The sequence below is a fragment of the Thunnus thynnus genome, chromosome 11, assembly GCF_963924715.1.
Source record: "Thunnus thynnus chromosome 11, fThuThy2.1, whole genome shotgun sequence".
Taxonomy (NCBI): Eukaryota; Metazoa; Chordata; class Actinopteri; order Scombriformes; family Scombridae; genus Thunnus; species Thunnus thynnus.
The window spans coordinates 27,944,864-27,961,186 of record NC_089527.1 but is presented as its reverse complement, the minus strand read 5'-3'; the positions used below and the strand labels follow the sequence as shown (position 1 = coordinate 27,961,186).

Below are 16,323 nucleotides of genomic sequence, written 5' to 3'. Positions count from 1 at the left end.
GGTGGTTCCTATGATGAAAGAGAGTAGAATTACTAGGATGGAAGTATAGGCCCTGGCGTGCATGTCTTTATGGTGGGAGGAAACTGGTGTGCCCGGTGGAAACCCATGCAAACACGGGGAGAACATGCAAACTCACCACAGAAAGGCCCCGGGACAGCTTGAGTTCGTAACCCAGGACCTTCTTGCTGTGAGGCTACAGTGCTAACCACTGAGCCACCGTGTCGCCTAATGAGAGGAGAGAGGAGAATGGGGTTTTGGGGGGGTGGGGTTTGAGAGAACCGAGACGAACAGGAGAGGTGGAGGCTAGGCGTGCTTATATATGCGCGCAGGTATGTGGCCAGGAGGCACAGGTGATTTGGGTTAACAAGGCGCAGGTGTTGTGAATTGGTGAGAAGGAGCGGGGCGTGGTCTTGTTCCTGAACTTAGTTATTATAATAACTTCATTTAATGAAAGGATTTGCTGTCTTTATCTGTTTAATTTTAGTGTATATTTAATATTTTGGATGTTCATCAGACAAAACAACCATTTATACTGGCTATTATTTAATACCCAGTATACATTTTATAGACCACACAATTCATTTATCAATCAAGAAATGAATAAGCAGATGAATCTATAATAAACCTTCGAGTAAAAACTGTAAAAACATGTTTGTTTGTTTTTTTACAGATGCCTTCCTAACCTGTGTGAACACAGAGGCCGCTGTTCTCAGTCTTGGAGCTCCTTCTCCTGCGACTGTTCAGGAACAGGATACTCTGGAGCCACCTGTCACAACTGTGAGCAGTAGTTCTCACTTTTCTTTCCTTACCTAATCTCATACCTACTATTACACCTTCTGCACCTCCCCATATGCTAGAGGACTACTGAGCTGTGTCATTTGATTCAGCACACACATCTTTACCTTTCTTGCTCAGTGCTTCCATATCTTTCTTCGCAATTGAGAGGCAAAGCAACAGCATGTCCTGCTACAATTTGACATGACCTCACAATCATTGCTGCTATTCTCACTTTCACATTTCTGAGAATTTGTTTTTTGCTATACCCTTAAATAGCATTAGACTGAATTGCTTTAGACTAAATCTACATGTGGGAGTTTTTTCTCACAGGTGTCACTTTTTGACACTCTGCAACATCACCTTGATATTTGCTATGGAGACGGCTGCTGGAATCTATGTGTGAAACTCCCCTGCCTCAGAATACTGATTTCTTGTTTATATGCAGGCAAACACAGTTCTCTTTATATGACAGAGTGAACATGACAGAAAAGAGCATCTCTTGAATTAAAAATAGGCCCTTTTTAAGGAAAACATCATAAACTCCCTAGGGAACACATACAATCCAAATTTTCCAGCTTTTTCATCTATTATACATTCTCATTGGCCAGTGAAACCTACCTGTCCAAGTTTGCAATTTTGCCATTTGTTTTAGGATACTTAACGTGTGATTTAAAGTGTCCTAAAATGATGTTCATAAAACCCTTCAAATCCCACTGGATATTTTTTTGTTTATAGATGAGATTTTAGACATAGAGATATGGTTTCCAAAGGACAATGGAAAGACCTCACATTTCTATAGTCAATCAGAGGCATTTATTCTACCATAACCTGCATCAGAACATGGATATATCTAGTTCAAAAGATAGAACTAAAATATTCATCACCAACAGCCACCACTTCACCTTTTTTAGACTCCAGAAACAATAAGTTCTGATTAGCTCACACTTAAATGAAAGATGATTATGTGCTCATATGACTCAGATGGAAGAAAATTGTTGGAGCATGGGCTGATTGTGAGAAATAGCTGATTTCTGTCCTCGCTCTGCTTCTTCCAGCCATCTACGAGTTATCCTGTGAGGCCTACAAGCTGATTGGCAGCTCCTCGGGCTTCTACTCCATTGATCCAGATGGGAGTGGTCCCCTGGGGCCCACACAGGTATACTGCAACATGACAGGTGAGATCACTGTAGTCCACATGTTGTCACCCTTACTCTTTTCCACTGGGAACTGGCAGAAAGCTCAGAGTAAAGAGTCCACTCACTTAAAGTCCACTTCACTCTGCATTGATTCATGCCCCCAAGGACTTTAAGATAGTTTACCATCTCGTAAGAGATCATTATGGTCACTCAGGGCAGTTTCCGAGAGTTTACAACATTTCTTATATAAATGTCCATGTGGTTACACTGCAAAAATGTAGAATCTTGACAGCTCATTTCATCTGTTATTGGGTCATAAACTCTTATTTTCATAAAAGAAGAGAAAATAATCTACCAGCAGCATGATGTGTCATTATCCTGTCTTTAACTGTAATTGAAAAAAAAAAAAAAAAAACATGGAAAAGAAGTTACCATGTTGTCCCAAGCAAATAATTCAAGCACCCCTTAGTTCAGTTATCCACAAGAAGCATCTTCTGCCTTTCAGGTTCCACTGAAATCATTTCATTAGGCCACTGGGCCATTAAAGTCAAATAGGTCCATCCCCTCAGGAGCATTAATGGGCAGTAAATTTCACTGTGGTGCCATTAAGTTACCAGATATTTTGTGTGTAAGGCTGACGTTTCAAACTGAGTGTGGTGCTACAGAGTAGTGTCCAAAATGAAGAGTGTTCATCCTCAGGAGAACAGAAGTGTGTTAAATAAATTTAACAGAGATCTATCCAGTCTGATCGGATTTTGTTGTGAAGTGATATTTTTGGACCTGATTGTGGTTTAACCAAAACAGTAGTATTCATCATGTGGGTAATATCCGTATCAAATCTCAGTCTTTTTTGAAATACCATGTTATGGTATTTATGTGTTGGTCAAGGTGAAATGATTGACCTGTTGGAAGACAAAAGATGAGGGTCAATAAAATCTTTACAAAACATGCTCTTGGAAGCACAAACATCTATATCATGGATCTCATTATATCATGTCAATCTGTTCAATAGTTTTTGAGATATGATGTTGTACCAACATTTTCATTTGACCTTAAAAGGTTAATTAAATAGCTGGATTTGTTTAACCAGTTCCATGTCAATAATGTAAAAGCAATGATCATTAGGAGTTAGAATTTTGGACCTAATTTTATCTCCCCATCACACATATCAGTGTGATCTTATTGAGGCAGGAATACAATGTGATCTGTATCATCTGAGATGTGACATTTGACAGTCAGGGAAAGGAACACAACCTGATCTATAGTCCCTTCTCATCACATGTAGGACAAAAGGTATTCAGTAAAGTTTGACACTGCGGATACAGTATTCATCACTTCACTGTCACAACTTCCCAAGCTACTGTGTCCTTCGCAAGGTTAATGTACCACTGATGTCATTACAGACGAGAGCGCTGCTGCCTCTTGCTGTCGTGTTCCAGCATTTTGTGTTTTCAATCTTCCCTTCATATATCTGAGTAGGTGTGCCTCAAGCTAGATATGTAAATAAGCCTGTTAACCTAACCAAAGTGGAGAGGGGTTTTCTGTAAGGCAGAGTAAATATGAAATGCCCATAATGCAAACTAAGTGAGGATTCAAAAAGGAAGGAGTCCTCATCTCATCCATTTATAGATGAGTGAATGTAAAATCAGGCAGTTTCACTAAGCAAGAGTTGGATATACAGGTAATGTGTTGGGTTTTTTTTGGTAGAAGCTATCATAAGATTTAATTTTGGGGAAATAAATTGTAGAAAATAGAAAAGGTCATCAAATTGTTGCATAGAAACAAGTGGATTCATTAGTTTTTCACAGATGCAAAACTGAGAGTATTTATAAAATGTCACCAGCAACACTGATGATTCGGGAAGCAACACAGAATGCCTCACCGACTCAGTAATGAACTCAGCGATGATGCAGAGATGTGTAGTAACACAAATAGGTCATAGCATCACCATGGCTACCACAGCTGATCCACTGGACTGAATGTCTACCTGTCCAATTTTCAAAAGAATCCACGAGGTGCTTGAAATGAATTTCACAAATACGTTTGAAATTACAGAGTGTATTAGGTTGCAATACATTGAAGTGTTCATTTGTGTCTGCCTACACCATTTACATACATGAGAAAGACAGAATTTTAAATATAACTCTCACTATAATGCAATCTAATGCACTGCCACTGACTACAATATCAGAAATGTCCATAAAGTTCAGTCAATGCCTTTCAGATCCCAGCCAAAACACAAACATTCTAAGCTTAACAAACAATGGATTTATCACAGGGCTGTATTAAATTGTGCAGGTGAACCTAACCTATAAATTGGTGTAACCACACATAAGAACACATCATGATAAAACACGTGACATATACAGTAGCTTCTGTGACCACCTGAATTTTAAATTTAAAACACAAAAACGCTGGACATGAAGGTTAATTATTTAATGTAAATTTAACAATTAATTCTAACAAAGTGCTAAAAATAAATCAATCACGGCCCCCTTGTGGCTGAATTGAAAGACTGCCTCATTGATTGCTGCAGCTGTCATTTCATTTTATTATTGTCTTAGAAAAGAAACCTACTTAAATATGTGTTTTTATATTTAGAGGAGGAGTTGTGGACAGTAGGTTCATGCCAACAGAGTAACTTTTTTTGTATTTGTTGCTGGTGTTTTGAGTAAATGCAAACAGACGGTGTTTTATATTTTGAGTAAAAGTTGTGAACTGTGGGTTCTTGCTAACAGGCTAACTTTAACACAGCGGATGTGGATGAGATCATACAGTCTAACATGGAGAAGGTGTTTACACTGGGTTCATTGTAACAGATCGACTTCTTTCTTTTAGACGAGAAGGTGTGGACAGTGTTGACCCACAACAGCACAGCTCCAGTCACCGTCCAGGGCTCCTCTCTTCAGAGACCTCATATCATGAAGTTCAACTACAGCGCCTCAGCTGAACAACTGCATGCCATCGTATCAAGGTCAGAGCAGTGCCAACAGGAAGTGGTTTACAACTGCAGGAAGTCCCATCTCTTTAACACAAAAGGTGAGTATTATTTTGCTCTGAGTATCAAATCTTCACTGAACTGTAGTATTTATGAGTCATGATCAGATCATCATTTTATTCTCATTCTGGTGTCTGTTAACATGAACAGTGTCAATGAGACAGATCAGTGCAGGCGGTCACAGAGAGCAGTAAGGAACCAAACAAATGTTTAACCAGCTGAGACTCAGCAGTTTAACCAGGCTGTCGGTCCCACCCCTGACCACATGTTGACCGTGATCCACAGATTTGTACCAACCCATGTAGGAGGAAGAAGAGATATATCTGGCTTAGTGAGATGAAAAACAGCCCTGCATTTAAAAAATGCAAAAAGCTGTGTTGGTGGGGGCATGTTGCTTCAGGTACTGGTGAGACAATAAAATACTCTCCAGGATTTCCAGTTTGAGAAACAGATAAATGTGTTGAGATGCCTAAACACTGCACAGCGAATATTTTAAGAAACGATTTTACAACTCTGAACTTAGGCATCTTATTTGTTGATGTTAACAGTAGAATCACGACATTCATGTGATAAAGTAGTCAAACAGGAATGTGCGCTTGCATGTATTTATTTTCACGTATTTTTTGGCAAGGTGGATGTCTTGCAGGACTACGTGTATTGTGGTCCAGCAAACGTTGAGTTTAACTTTCATGCCAGAGCTTTCTGCATTGGCAGCCCCACTGTGGCCTTATTTAAAGATCCCCTCCAGACATGTATTAATTTAAAAATACTCTGCTTGGAACAATAATGTGTGCCTAATATGTTTTTTTCACAACAAAGTATAATTACCACATAAAAATCCTTAAAATGACATCTACTTTGTGGGGGTACTACACTTGGAAATTAATATTATGCACTCATAAGATTGTTGATGAATGAATCAATTAGTTCATTAATTAAATTAAGAAATCAGTAAATTAGGGGGCAAATTATTTACATAAAATGAATCAGTCTTATATCTGAAAGTCATGAGCTCTGAATACAGGCATCTTCATCTCTGTTGTAAAGGAATACACAAATACAACAACTCGGTGATGAATCAAGATACTTATTGAACTACCAAGGGATAGAGATGAATAGGGAACAACTAAGCATACACATATATACAACTAGAATGAATGAATGAATGAATGAATGAATGGGGGAAATTCAATTAACAAGTTATTGCCGACAGAATGAATGAATTAATTAATGTTATCAAAAACAAGTCAAAAGTGCCATGAAGGGCCAAGACTCTAACTAAAGCCGATAAAAATTTAATTTAGAACTGAGCTCTGCATCAACTGTGAGATAGAACGCATGGCAGATGGTTTCCTACTGTTTCTGTGGTGATGGATGGCTGATGATGAGACGAACTTCCCGGTAAGTGCCGAGCATGGAGAAGCTGACTTGGTGATCCTCGGGTTGCCAGTGTGACAGCTGGATGAGAACCGCTGCAGGTTCAGTGAAGTAGCTAGTTCAGCACTTCTTCCAGCGGGTGAATCCAGTCTCACACTAGCTGAGGCAGCGCAGTAAACACACAGCAGGGGTGTGTGTTCCTGTCTTGGTGCGTTCAGTGGCAGGCTGCAGAGTTGGATGCTGGAGCTCTAAATAACCAAAAGAGTCATAGGAAAAGTCTAACTATGTGATAAAAGATAGGAGATTACAAAAATAATAGATTTTCAAACTGTAAACGGTGTGCAATGACTAAACTGGTACTTGCTTTGTGGCTTTAGGCATCTTTGCAGACTTTCTTCTTAGTTGGGAGTTTTCTTTCTAGAGTTTTCAGCACTCAAAAAAGTGGAAAAGACAACGCCCGAAACACAATGAACGGGCCATCAAGGCAAGGCCAGGAATAAAAGGGAAGAAGCAGCAGCAGCAGCTAGCAAGTACCAGACAAAAGTTATAAAACTTCTTATAGTCTAGGAGGCGTGTTTTTGAAGCAATAGGATCTTTGGCGCTCATTTGGGGGATGCCTTGGATTACTTATTAATTCCTTTCTGTGGAGAGAAAAACAGGCCTTCAACTTAAAGGGAAATAATTTTATTCCGATAGAATATTTGGAGACTATTGGATTTTTTGTAATGCAATTGGATACTTGCTCATTTCTGTCGTCAGTGTCGGCTTATCATGACAACCTGTGGGAAAACACTTAGAAATTGCAAATAAATTGATTAACCAAATAAATACAGACTACCTTCATTTCCTGATCTGTAGCTAAGCTATTAAGAAAGGTCTACATGATCATAGCAATCAAACCATAGCTAATAATACACCTTGGTGGTTATAATAGTGTCTTATATCATGTAAATTGACAGAATTTTGAAACAGAGTTTGAATTTCTTATGATTTTAAAATAATTAGATGATTCTGACACAACCGAGGTTAGCCAAGTCTAGAAAAATATTTTTACACATTTTAGCAGACATTTTGACCATTTCAGACACTCATTGTGAATAGAAAGGGAGATGAAGAGTGAGAGAGAGACGCTCAGGAATGTGAGCTTATCCCAAATTTATGAGCTAGTTTGAGCGAGCATAAGAAGCGAGGACAGTCTATCAGTTGATCTGTGGGGTGAGGAGAAAAGCTGGCCTTCTTTTTTTTTTTTAGATCTGTTCAATGTTTTTATTCTAACATCTTTCATGCCTTGAGGTAAGAGGTCATTATGTCTGTGTGCTCCTTACTCAGATATACTGTTAGATTAACACATCATAATGTTTCTGAAAGCTTTTTTTTCTATCCTTGGGTTCGTTCACTACAACTCCTTCTCCCTCATTAAAAAATCCAGAATCTATGAATATGCAAATATTGTTCATTACATAAGTTTAACTGTTGGACACAAGATGTCTCCTACTTCACTGTAAAGTCCATTCTCAGTGTATGTGCACTGGAGGCTTCAGGTTTCCACATCACACTTGTGTAAATTGAATATTTGTCCAGGATTGGCTTCCAAACTAGTTGTGATGCCACAAATCCTGCTCATAGGCCCGCCCCTTAAAATCATATTTCCAATCAGTTCATAGAAACTTTCCACTTTCAGCACATAAATATAAAACAGACTTGTAGTGTCAAACTGTGCACATACATCATTCTGCACAGTGAAGCTCAAACATCCAACTGTAGGAACAAGAAGAAAAACATATTTTTGAGTGGAGGGGAACTTTAAATGAATGAGGGGGCTGTATTTATTCACACAGGGCTAAAGTGGGTCTGAATATGGACTGAGTGTGGATGTTGTGTGAGTTGACTGCACATTGAAGCATTGCAGAAGTGTTTGTTTGCTGTGTTAAATCGTGAATTTAAAGTCAGGCTGTCTGTGCTTTGCCACACTGGGAGTCGCTGCCCCTTCAGCACCCTTCCTCCTGATTTGCTCTTCATTCATATTTTCACAATAACTAGAAAGGTGGTCTCCAATCTTTCTGTGTGCATTCATCCTGCAGTGCTCAGGCACCTATGATGTCCCAAACATCCAAACATTTGCACTTAATTCATGAAACATTCATGAAGTCCCAGATTCCACTATTCCCTTGCTACCATGTGTGTGCAAACAAACAAGTTCATTATCACACCAGACACCAAAGACAGTCAGAAAAATAGGTTATTTTATAGCTGCCTGAATCAGAAACAACCTCAATAGCTTAATGGTTACATTTGTTGTTTGAATGCAAATATCTCCTGTGGAAAAATGTCAAATGTCGAGTTTATAGACACAAACAACAACCATTTTGACAACAAACGCACTTTACAGCATATTCAGTTTAATTATTGAACAAAATTGCATTCATCATGCTAATTTATAGGGAAAAAATATAAACAACAGCTGTTACAAGCAGCCTACTGGGCTTCCAGACAGGCATGTGCCGAGGTCACATCCGGTTCACATCCAGAATAACATGTCCCCTCTCTGCCCTTCTTTACTATCAGTCTCTACTGTTCACTTAAAATACAGATGTTCAGTCATTTAATATCTTTGCAACTGTGTTCAGCTGCGGTCTGATTCGCATCGTTAAACACACGTTTTTTTGCTGATAACCATAATGAATGAAGTTTGCTTAGAGGCAACACAATGGCCTTTAACATGACAATGAAGAAGTAATTAAGATTCACAACACCAGCGTCGTTGTTCTCTGCTGTCTTTTTGCTCTTTGCCCCCTCATGTATGTTGCAGCACCATGTTTTTTTTCAGTACCGATACATTTGAGAGGTATTTGTTTCAACTGTCTACATGAAACCTACAGTGGCAATTTAGCATTCAGAAAGTTGTCATTTAAGCATGCAGCACATTCGTCTTTATCCACCTGACTGGTCTTGATGTCTTGTGGTTTTTGTGTTTCTTTCTTGCTACAGATCAGAATGTTTTTTTTTTTTATTGAGACGTCTTGTAGAGAAGTAAACATTTCAGCAAATACTGGTCAGATCCCTTGACCTGCTGTATCACCACCACCACCAGACCAAAATGTCACAAGAATCCAATAGAAACATTGGCATCAAATAGATTTTAAACATCCATGCTTCCCATAATATGAACTCTTTGTATTTCGGAGTTTCTGAAATTTCTAGCACCATAATCAGTGTTTGGTCCCAGATTTTTTGTATTGTGAGGCGTAGACTCTAGTGGCTGCTTACAGGGCTTTACACAACGCCCACCAAAATCTAGCCTCTGTTTTTTTGTTGTTTTTTTTAATGGTGCGATTAAAATAAATTTGCTTTCTTGTTTAGAATAAATCCTGCCAATATCAGGCCAAATTGTGGGAGATGGTATGATGACCTCCCCCATCAGTATTGAATGTTGCTTTTTCTTATTGGTGAACCTGTTCGGTGTCTGAATAGTATTTTAAAACAAGCAGCAGAACAGTAGGGTTGCAGTATCTCTGCAGTGACTCAAGCATAGGGTTAGAGGGTAAAGACAATAAAGAGTGTATTATTTTCAACCTATGTAATGCAAATGTTGACTTTCTAGCTAATTTAGTTCTCGCCCACATGATTTATTGCCCTGTCTGCACTTTGCCATTGCATACACGTAAATTTCGTCTCTCCAATTTCAGTCTAAATAAGGCATTAGACTGTTAGCCATAGGTCATTGCATCCTATTCGGAGGAGATTGCCAGGTGGTGTTGAGCAAACAGAGTGAATTGATGGCACCCCGCATTGTCTCAGCCTCACTCTGTGACTACTAATATGACATGTGAATCCATACATAAAAACTTTGCCTAATGCAGCTGTAATGTATGCTGGGTAGGAAGCATGTGACACTTGATTATGTATAGTGACATGAGGCTTAATGGGCTTTTCCCTGCTCGCTGGTTTCATCTCCAATGCAGGATCACGTTGTGTGACAGATGATTGAAGCTGGACCACTTAACCCCATAGTGGTGGTAATGAATCTCGCCTTTGATGGCTTCGCTGTAGCCCCAGTGACACTCACAGACAGCTTGTCATGAGGTGCTAGCAGAGGATCAAAACAAAAAACTGAGAAAACAACCCATTTAGTGAGAATAAAAAGGGCTCAGCTGATGAGGACATAGGTGGATTTAAGATACTTTTTAACTGTTTTTACTTTCTGTAAGAACATCTCTTGTGAGAAATGTTTTTTTTTTCATTCCCAATGTCTTATTTGTTTCTTGTCCTTTAATTGCTTTTTCTATTATTATATATTGTGTGTGTGTATGTGTTTGTGTATATATATGTATGTGAATATCTCCATTTATTATATCTTGTATATATTGTGTATTTTAAAGTGCAAACAAATACACAAATAAGTGCCTGAATTGTTTGTTTTTTGTCTTTCCCAGTGCTTAAATATTTAATCTGTTTAATGAAAAAAAAAAAAAGATTTTCATTATTTTGTGAGGTTTTGTTTACCTTAATTTCAATTTTACCTGCTAGGTTTTTTGCTAATTATTGTTACATATTCTATAGGCCTCTTGAAACAGCTGCCTCTTACAGATTTCACTTCTGTATCACACTTGCCTATGAATATTTCTTTTTTTTTGTTTGCTGTATTTGTTTATCTGTTTTTTCAGGGCACTTCCACATCTATATACACATATACACACATATATATATTGGTATTTTAAGATAAAAGCAACAAAGCTCAACAGTACAGTGCTCTAAATATAACCCATGACTTTGTCCTACGTACATGAGCTTTGGCATTCTCAGGCATCAGACAGTGGCAGTGGTCACTGACTGTCTGGTGTATCGTTGCAGATGGCAGCCCGCTGTCCTGGTGGCTGGACCGGGAGGGAGAGAAGCGAAGCTATTGGGGAGGCTTCCTGCCTGGAGTTCAGCAGTGCTCCTGCAGCCTGGAGGAGAACTGCATGGACATGAACTACTTCTGCAACTGTGACGCGGATACAGAAGCATGGTACATTATGTAAACATATACAGGCATTTCAAGTCCAGAAAGAATATTTCTAAAAAATTCACAAATCACATACAGACACCAAAAGCACCTCACAATCTGGAATTTGTGAAGTGTTTTTATTTTGCATCTATCTGCATCTATCTACAGAATATCTACAGAACAGCATTTGTTTCTCGAAAATAAAATAAAAAATAAAAATCATGCTCACGTAATTTCCTGTTTTGGATTGTGTGGTATGATGATCACAGTAGACAATGTCATCTAAATCTTAATATTCCATTGTGTACTTCAAAATTATTAATTATGGCTTATACATAATATTACAATTACGATCCTAATTTCTAAGCACTGAATGGAGGAACAAAGGCTGTATTATAGTTTTAGTGTATTAAACGCTCTTTGCATTTTGTATGTTAATCCACTCCAAAGCTTCCCTGGATTCAGCTCAGTTTGCATATTTCCAGAGGGAGTTGTCTGCATTGTGATAGATTGCTCCCTTTTTAATGTGTTTACTCTGCGCTCTGTGCTAATGCAGAAGAATGGATGCCTTTATCTGGACCCCCGTAAAGGCATCCAACCCCTGAGGGCTCTGTGTTACTATTTATTTATTTATTTATTTATTGTCTGTCACAGGGCAAATGACACAGGAATCCTCTCCTATAAAGACCACCTACCAGTGAGCCAGATAGTGATTGGAGACACCAACAGAACGGGCTCGCAGGCTGTCTACCACGTCGGCCCTCTGCGTTGTTATGGAGACAGTAGGTGATCACCTCAGTGTTGAAGCTACTGTGCCAGATTTGGTTGCAGATGGAGGCCGTTGTGTTGATCAGAGACAAACCATGTTGAAAAGATGTGTTTACCTTGTGCTTATGTGTTTATCCATGAATAGAGAGTTTAACTTCATCTGTTCTGTTACAAGTCTCACTGGCTCTGTGGACTCATGTTGTGCAGCCAGGCAGTGCTGCCAAATGGGGGAAGCTCAGGGGGCTTAGAGCTGGAGAGAGGCCCTGCATGAAAGGGACTGTAGATATTCACTGCTTCATGTCCCAGAGTGAGCTGTGGACAGAGGGTTGCAATTTTTTAGTAGCATATCTGCAGTCAAATGTAGTTCAAACCCCCAGAATATTAAACAGAGGTTTAAAGTTCCCCAAAGAAACCAAATGTGTCAGGCTGAATTATAGAAAAATGTTTATATAATGATGTATACATGTCTAGAATATTTCCAGAAACATCATACCTGTAATGAGAGCTAATTCAATTGGAAACTAAATCATTATGAGACATTTACACAATTACGAGACACTGCATAATCTAATCTGGACAATTATAGAATCAATGTATGAACATGTACTGTAAGTGAAGAAAAAATCTATGAGAGCAGATGCAAATAACAAGCATACAACAGCTCTGCCATAAATTTTACATTTACAGAGCTTATACATTTTCAGTTTTTGTTGACATTGTCAGAAAGGTGATAATTCTACTTTATGTTTATTAATGAGATTGTAGTGGGTGGTGGTGGTGTACTGGGGTGCATTATATTGAAAAGTGTTCCTAACTTTTTGCCTCCCTCATGTATGTTAATGGAGTGAACAAAATATTAAGAACACCTCTCAATATAATTTAGTCCAGTACACCGCCACCATCCACTACCAGCTCAATAATAAACCTAAAGTAGAACTATTACCTTTCTGACAACGTCAACAAAAACTGAAAATGTAGAAGCTTCGTAAATGTGGAATTTATGGATTGCATTAGATTGCACAGGTGTACCTAATGAAGTCGTTGGTGAGTGTGTATATAGATCAGCAGTCACACCTACCCAGGTGTCAACCATGACTCCCAAAGAGCAACTCCCCAGATCCCAGCAACCAAACCAAACAGGAAATCTAGGTGCTGTCACAATATGTGCACCAATTAACAGCTGTAAGACTTAAATTGCTTAAAGGCTGGCACCTGGTGGAAAACAACATACTGTGTGATATACAAACACTGTCCCCACCACAAAATCAACTGCTTTGGTTGTTGGTTCAAATACTTTAAATGATCTTTCTTGACATTTTCCTGACAAAGGACCTCTTGGAAATGCAAATAATAGTTGATTTCTCTCAGTAGCAAAGGAAAAAGCATGACGTTATCATACCACCTCATTAGGGAGGAGGTCTGGATACTTTAACACTAGAGATGTCTCATCTCACACATCAGGTTTCCTACCAGCTGTCTTTGGAAGGACACATGACAGATCAGACGTCATGTTTCACCAACTCTCTCCTCCTCACTTTTCAAATCTCTTCCTCATGTTGTGAGGAGGATGACGGAAAAGTGAGGGAAATATGGAGACAATTTGGATAAATGAGATGCACCTTACTTGGTACATCATCCAGGTATCTTCTTACTTTACTTCCTTCTTTCATTCTCTTTTTCTTTCAGAGTCTGTATGGAATGCAGCCACTTTCTACCAGGAGTCCTCCTACCTCTACTTCCCCACCCCGCAGGCCGAACTCGCCTCTGATATCTCCTTCTACTTCAAGACTAGCGCTCCTTCAGGAGTGTTTCTAGAGAACCTGGGCCTCAAAGACTTCATCAGAGTGGAGCTCAGCTGTGAGTGAATGGTCACAATTACATGAAAAGGACAGCAGAAAAGAGGAGCCAAACATGAGAGCATGTGTAAAAGCTGCCGGTGATATTTTTTGCTTCTCTCAGATGGAAATGCTAGCTGTACTGTAGTTGACAGTTTAATTTCCCAGAGAAGCTAGCTGTCAGACACTGCACAGCATGATGCAATGCTAATGCCAGTCAACGGCAATGTCATGCTGTCAGAGCAGACTTTAAAAGCATTTCCTTACTACCATGTTGAAATCCTTAATGAATACACCACATGGATAAAGTATACATAATTCATCAAATTATCCTGTAGATTTACTGTAAATATATATATCTAATATTCAGAAATGCATGGCGTCCAGGAAGTAAAGAAAATAAAATGCTGCTAAGTGATGTGTTTCATTAGGCTAAATAAGATACATGAGTAAATGAAGGAAGTCACTGGTTTTTAAGACTGTATTAAAGAATTCAGGGACATGAGCTTGTACTTACCAGCATCAAGCATTTACTAATTATTTCTATTCACAAGAGAGGCAGTTCAACCAGCAGTGCATCAGTTTGTTTATGATAGGTGTTGAAAAAGGTGTGACGTTGTTGATTACAGTGTGTTTTTTTAAAAAAAACCTAAGGGAGTAGTTCTCAGGATATTTGAAGCCATCGTCTTTCACTGCAGCATCTGAGACATTGTGAAATATTGACGAGCTGTCAGCTGAGCCCGCCTCATAAATCTATTCAGGTCATCAAGTTTTCCCCAGCAGGATTGTATCACATCACATCAGAAAGGAAAAGGAAAAACTAGTATCGCATTTAGTCTGACCTGGCTGTCGTGTGTGTGTTTGTCTGTGTATGTGTGTACATGTGTGTACATTCCCCCGCCGGCCTCCCAGCTCCCTCAGTCGTGACTTTCTCTTTTGATGTGGGAAACGGTCCGGCGGTCCTGTCCGTGAAGTCCCACCTCCCTCTGAATGACAGGCAGTGGCACCACGTGAGGGCAGAGCGTAACGTGAAGGAGGCCTCCCTGCAGGTCGACCAGCTCCCCCTCCGCTTCCTGGAGGCTCCAGCTGATGGACACCTCCGCTTACGGCTCAGCAGTCAGCTGTTTGTAGGTAGGCTCACCATCAGACTCAACAGACCTCCACCAGAGACAGGGGTTTATTCAAACAGGCATTACTTGATTTTTTTGGCCACTTGGGGGAAGTAAAACAACCTGTAAACACAATATTGACATATTATCGCCTTTATAAAGTTAAATACTCTCCTTTTAGCTCTGTTTTGGGCTTTTGAGGTAAATATGCATCTGTCTAGCTGCTAAATGTTCCACTTTATTCACCCGTCAGTTCACTGTTGGGTGCTGAGAAGGTAGCATACAGTGGATTAATTAGAGCTTTTTCTCTGAACACAGCTGCCTGCTGTGGCTGGAAAATAGGTTGATCAGAGTGGAGAGAGTGAAGCAAAGAAGTTAAATATTCCCTCCAGACATGGTCAAAGACATAAAAATGCTCTACTTTGACCAATAATTTGTGTATGATATCGTCTTTCCACAAAAAAAGTTCAAATACCTCCTTAAAAATCATTCAAATGACATCTACTCCTCCTTTCTCATTGAAAAATACAGAATATATATGTTGTTATTGTTCATTTCAAAAGTTTACCTGAACTGAACAAGATATCTCCTACCTTACTGTTTAGTGGCCAAAATCCACAGTCTTCACACCATGAAAAAATGTGTTATCAGTCTGGATTAGACAAATTTATCTTCCAAAGTTACAGCCTTTTTTTAGTGTGAAATTCCATTTTTGTGATTATGTGGACAGTGTTTCCTGGCTGAGGTGGAGGGATACAACCTGATGGGCGCATGTACGTTTATTGCTGTGACAAAACACCCACAATAAAGATTACCAGGACAAAGATACCCACTTGATTTCACACATGAATCAAATGAGCCTCACATTAGCCTTGGCTCAATGCATTTTTACACAGAATGAGGAGTATGGATTTTTTTTTTTTGTGATCAACTTTTTTTACTGCTTTTTCCCCATGTACTTTACAGGGCACATAACACAAACAGAATTGTCCTACAAAGAATATATATATTCCATGTGAATCAAAAACTTAGACAGAATGTGCCAACATCTCTGTCCAGAGTTTTTAATATTACCAAAATAACACGACAAACACTGGACTGTGGATTTTGTCTCCTATTTATAACATATAGCCGTGACTCTCACATCGTACTTGGCTTGTGAGCATTGTATTAAGATAGACTTTTAAAAAATCTCAACTTATCCTTTAAGCAATTGTGGAGAACTAATTTATTTTATTGTTTTCTATTATCTCTCTGGTTCAGGAGCATGGCCGTTCTCTTTGTCCTCTCACATTTCTCCAGCAGCCTTTTCCCATCTGACATTTTAATGTGTCTC

General features: G+C 39.1%; 1 protein-coding gene across 2 annotated transcripts in view; it reads left to right on the top strand.

Moving 5' to 3' along the window:
* Positions 1–16,323, top strand: part of LOC137193086 (contactin-associated protein-like 5) — an 81,318-nt gene that overhangs the window by 51,311 nt on the left and 13,684 nt on the right. For both annotated transcript variants that reach the window (XM_067604278.1, XM_067604277.1), the window contains 7 exons: positions 671–777; positions 1,833–1,952; positions 4,752–4,952; positions 11,140–11,296; positions 11,930–12,057; positions 13,730–13,900; positions 14,791–15,009. In XM_067604278.1, the coding sequence (XP_067460379.1) occupies positions 671–777; positions 1,833–1,952; positions 4,752–4,952; positions 11,140–11,296; positions 11,930–12,057; positions 13,730–13,900; positions 14,791–15,009 (1,103 nt within the window). The remainder of the gene's footprint in view (positions 1–670; positions 778–1,832; positions 1,953–4,751; positions 4,953–11,139; positions 11,297–11,929; positions 12,058–13,729; positions 13,901–14,790; positions 15,010–16,323) is intronic.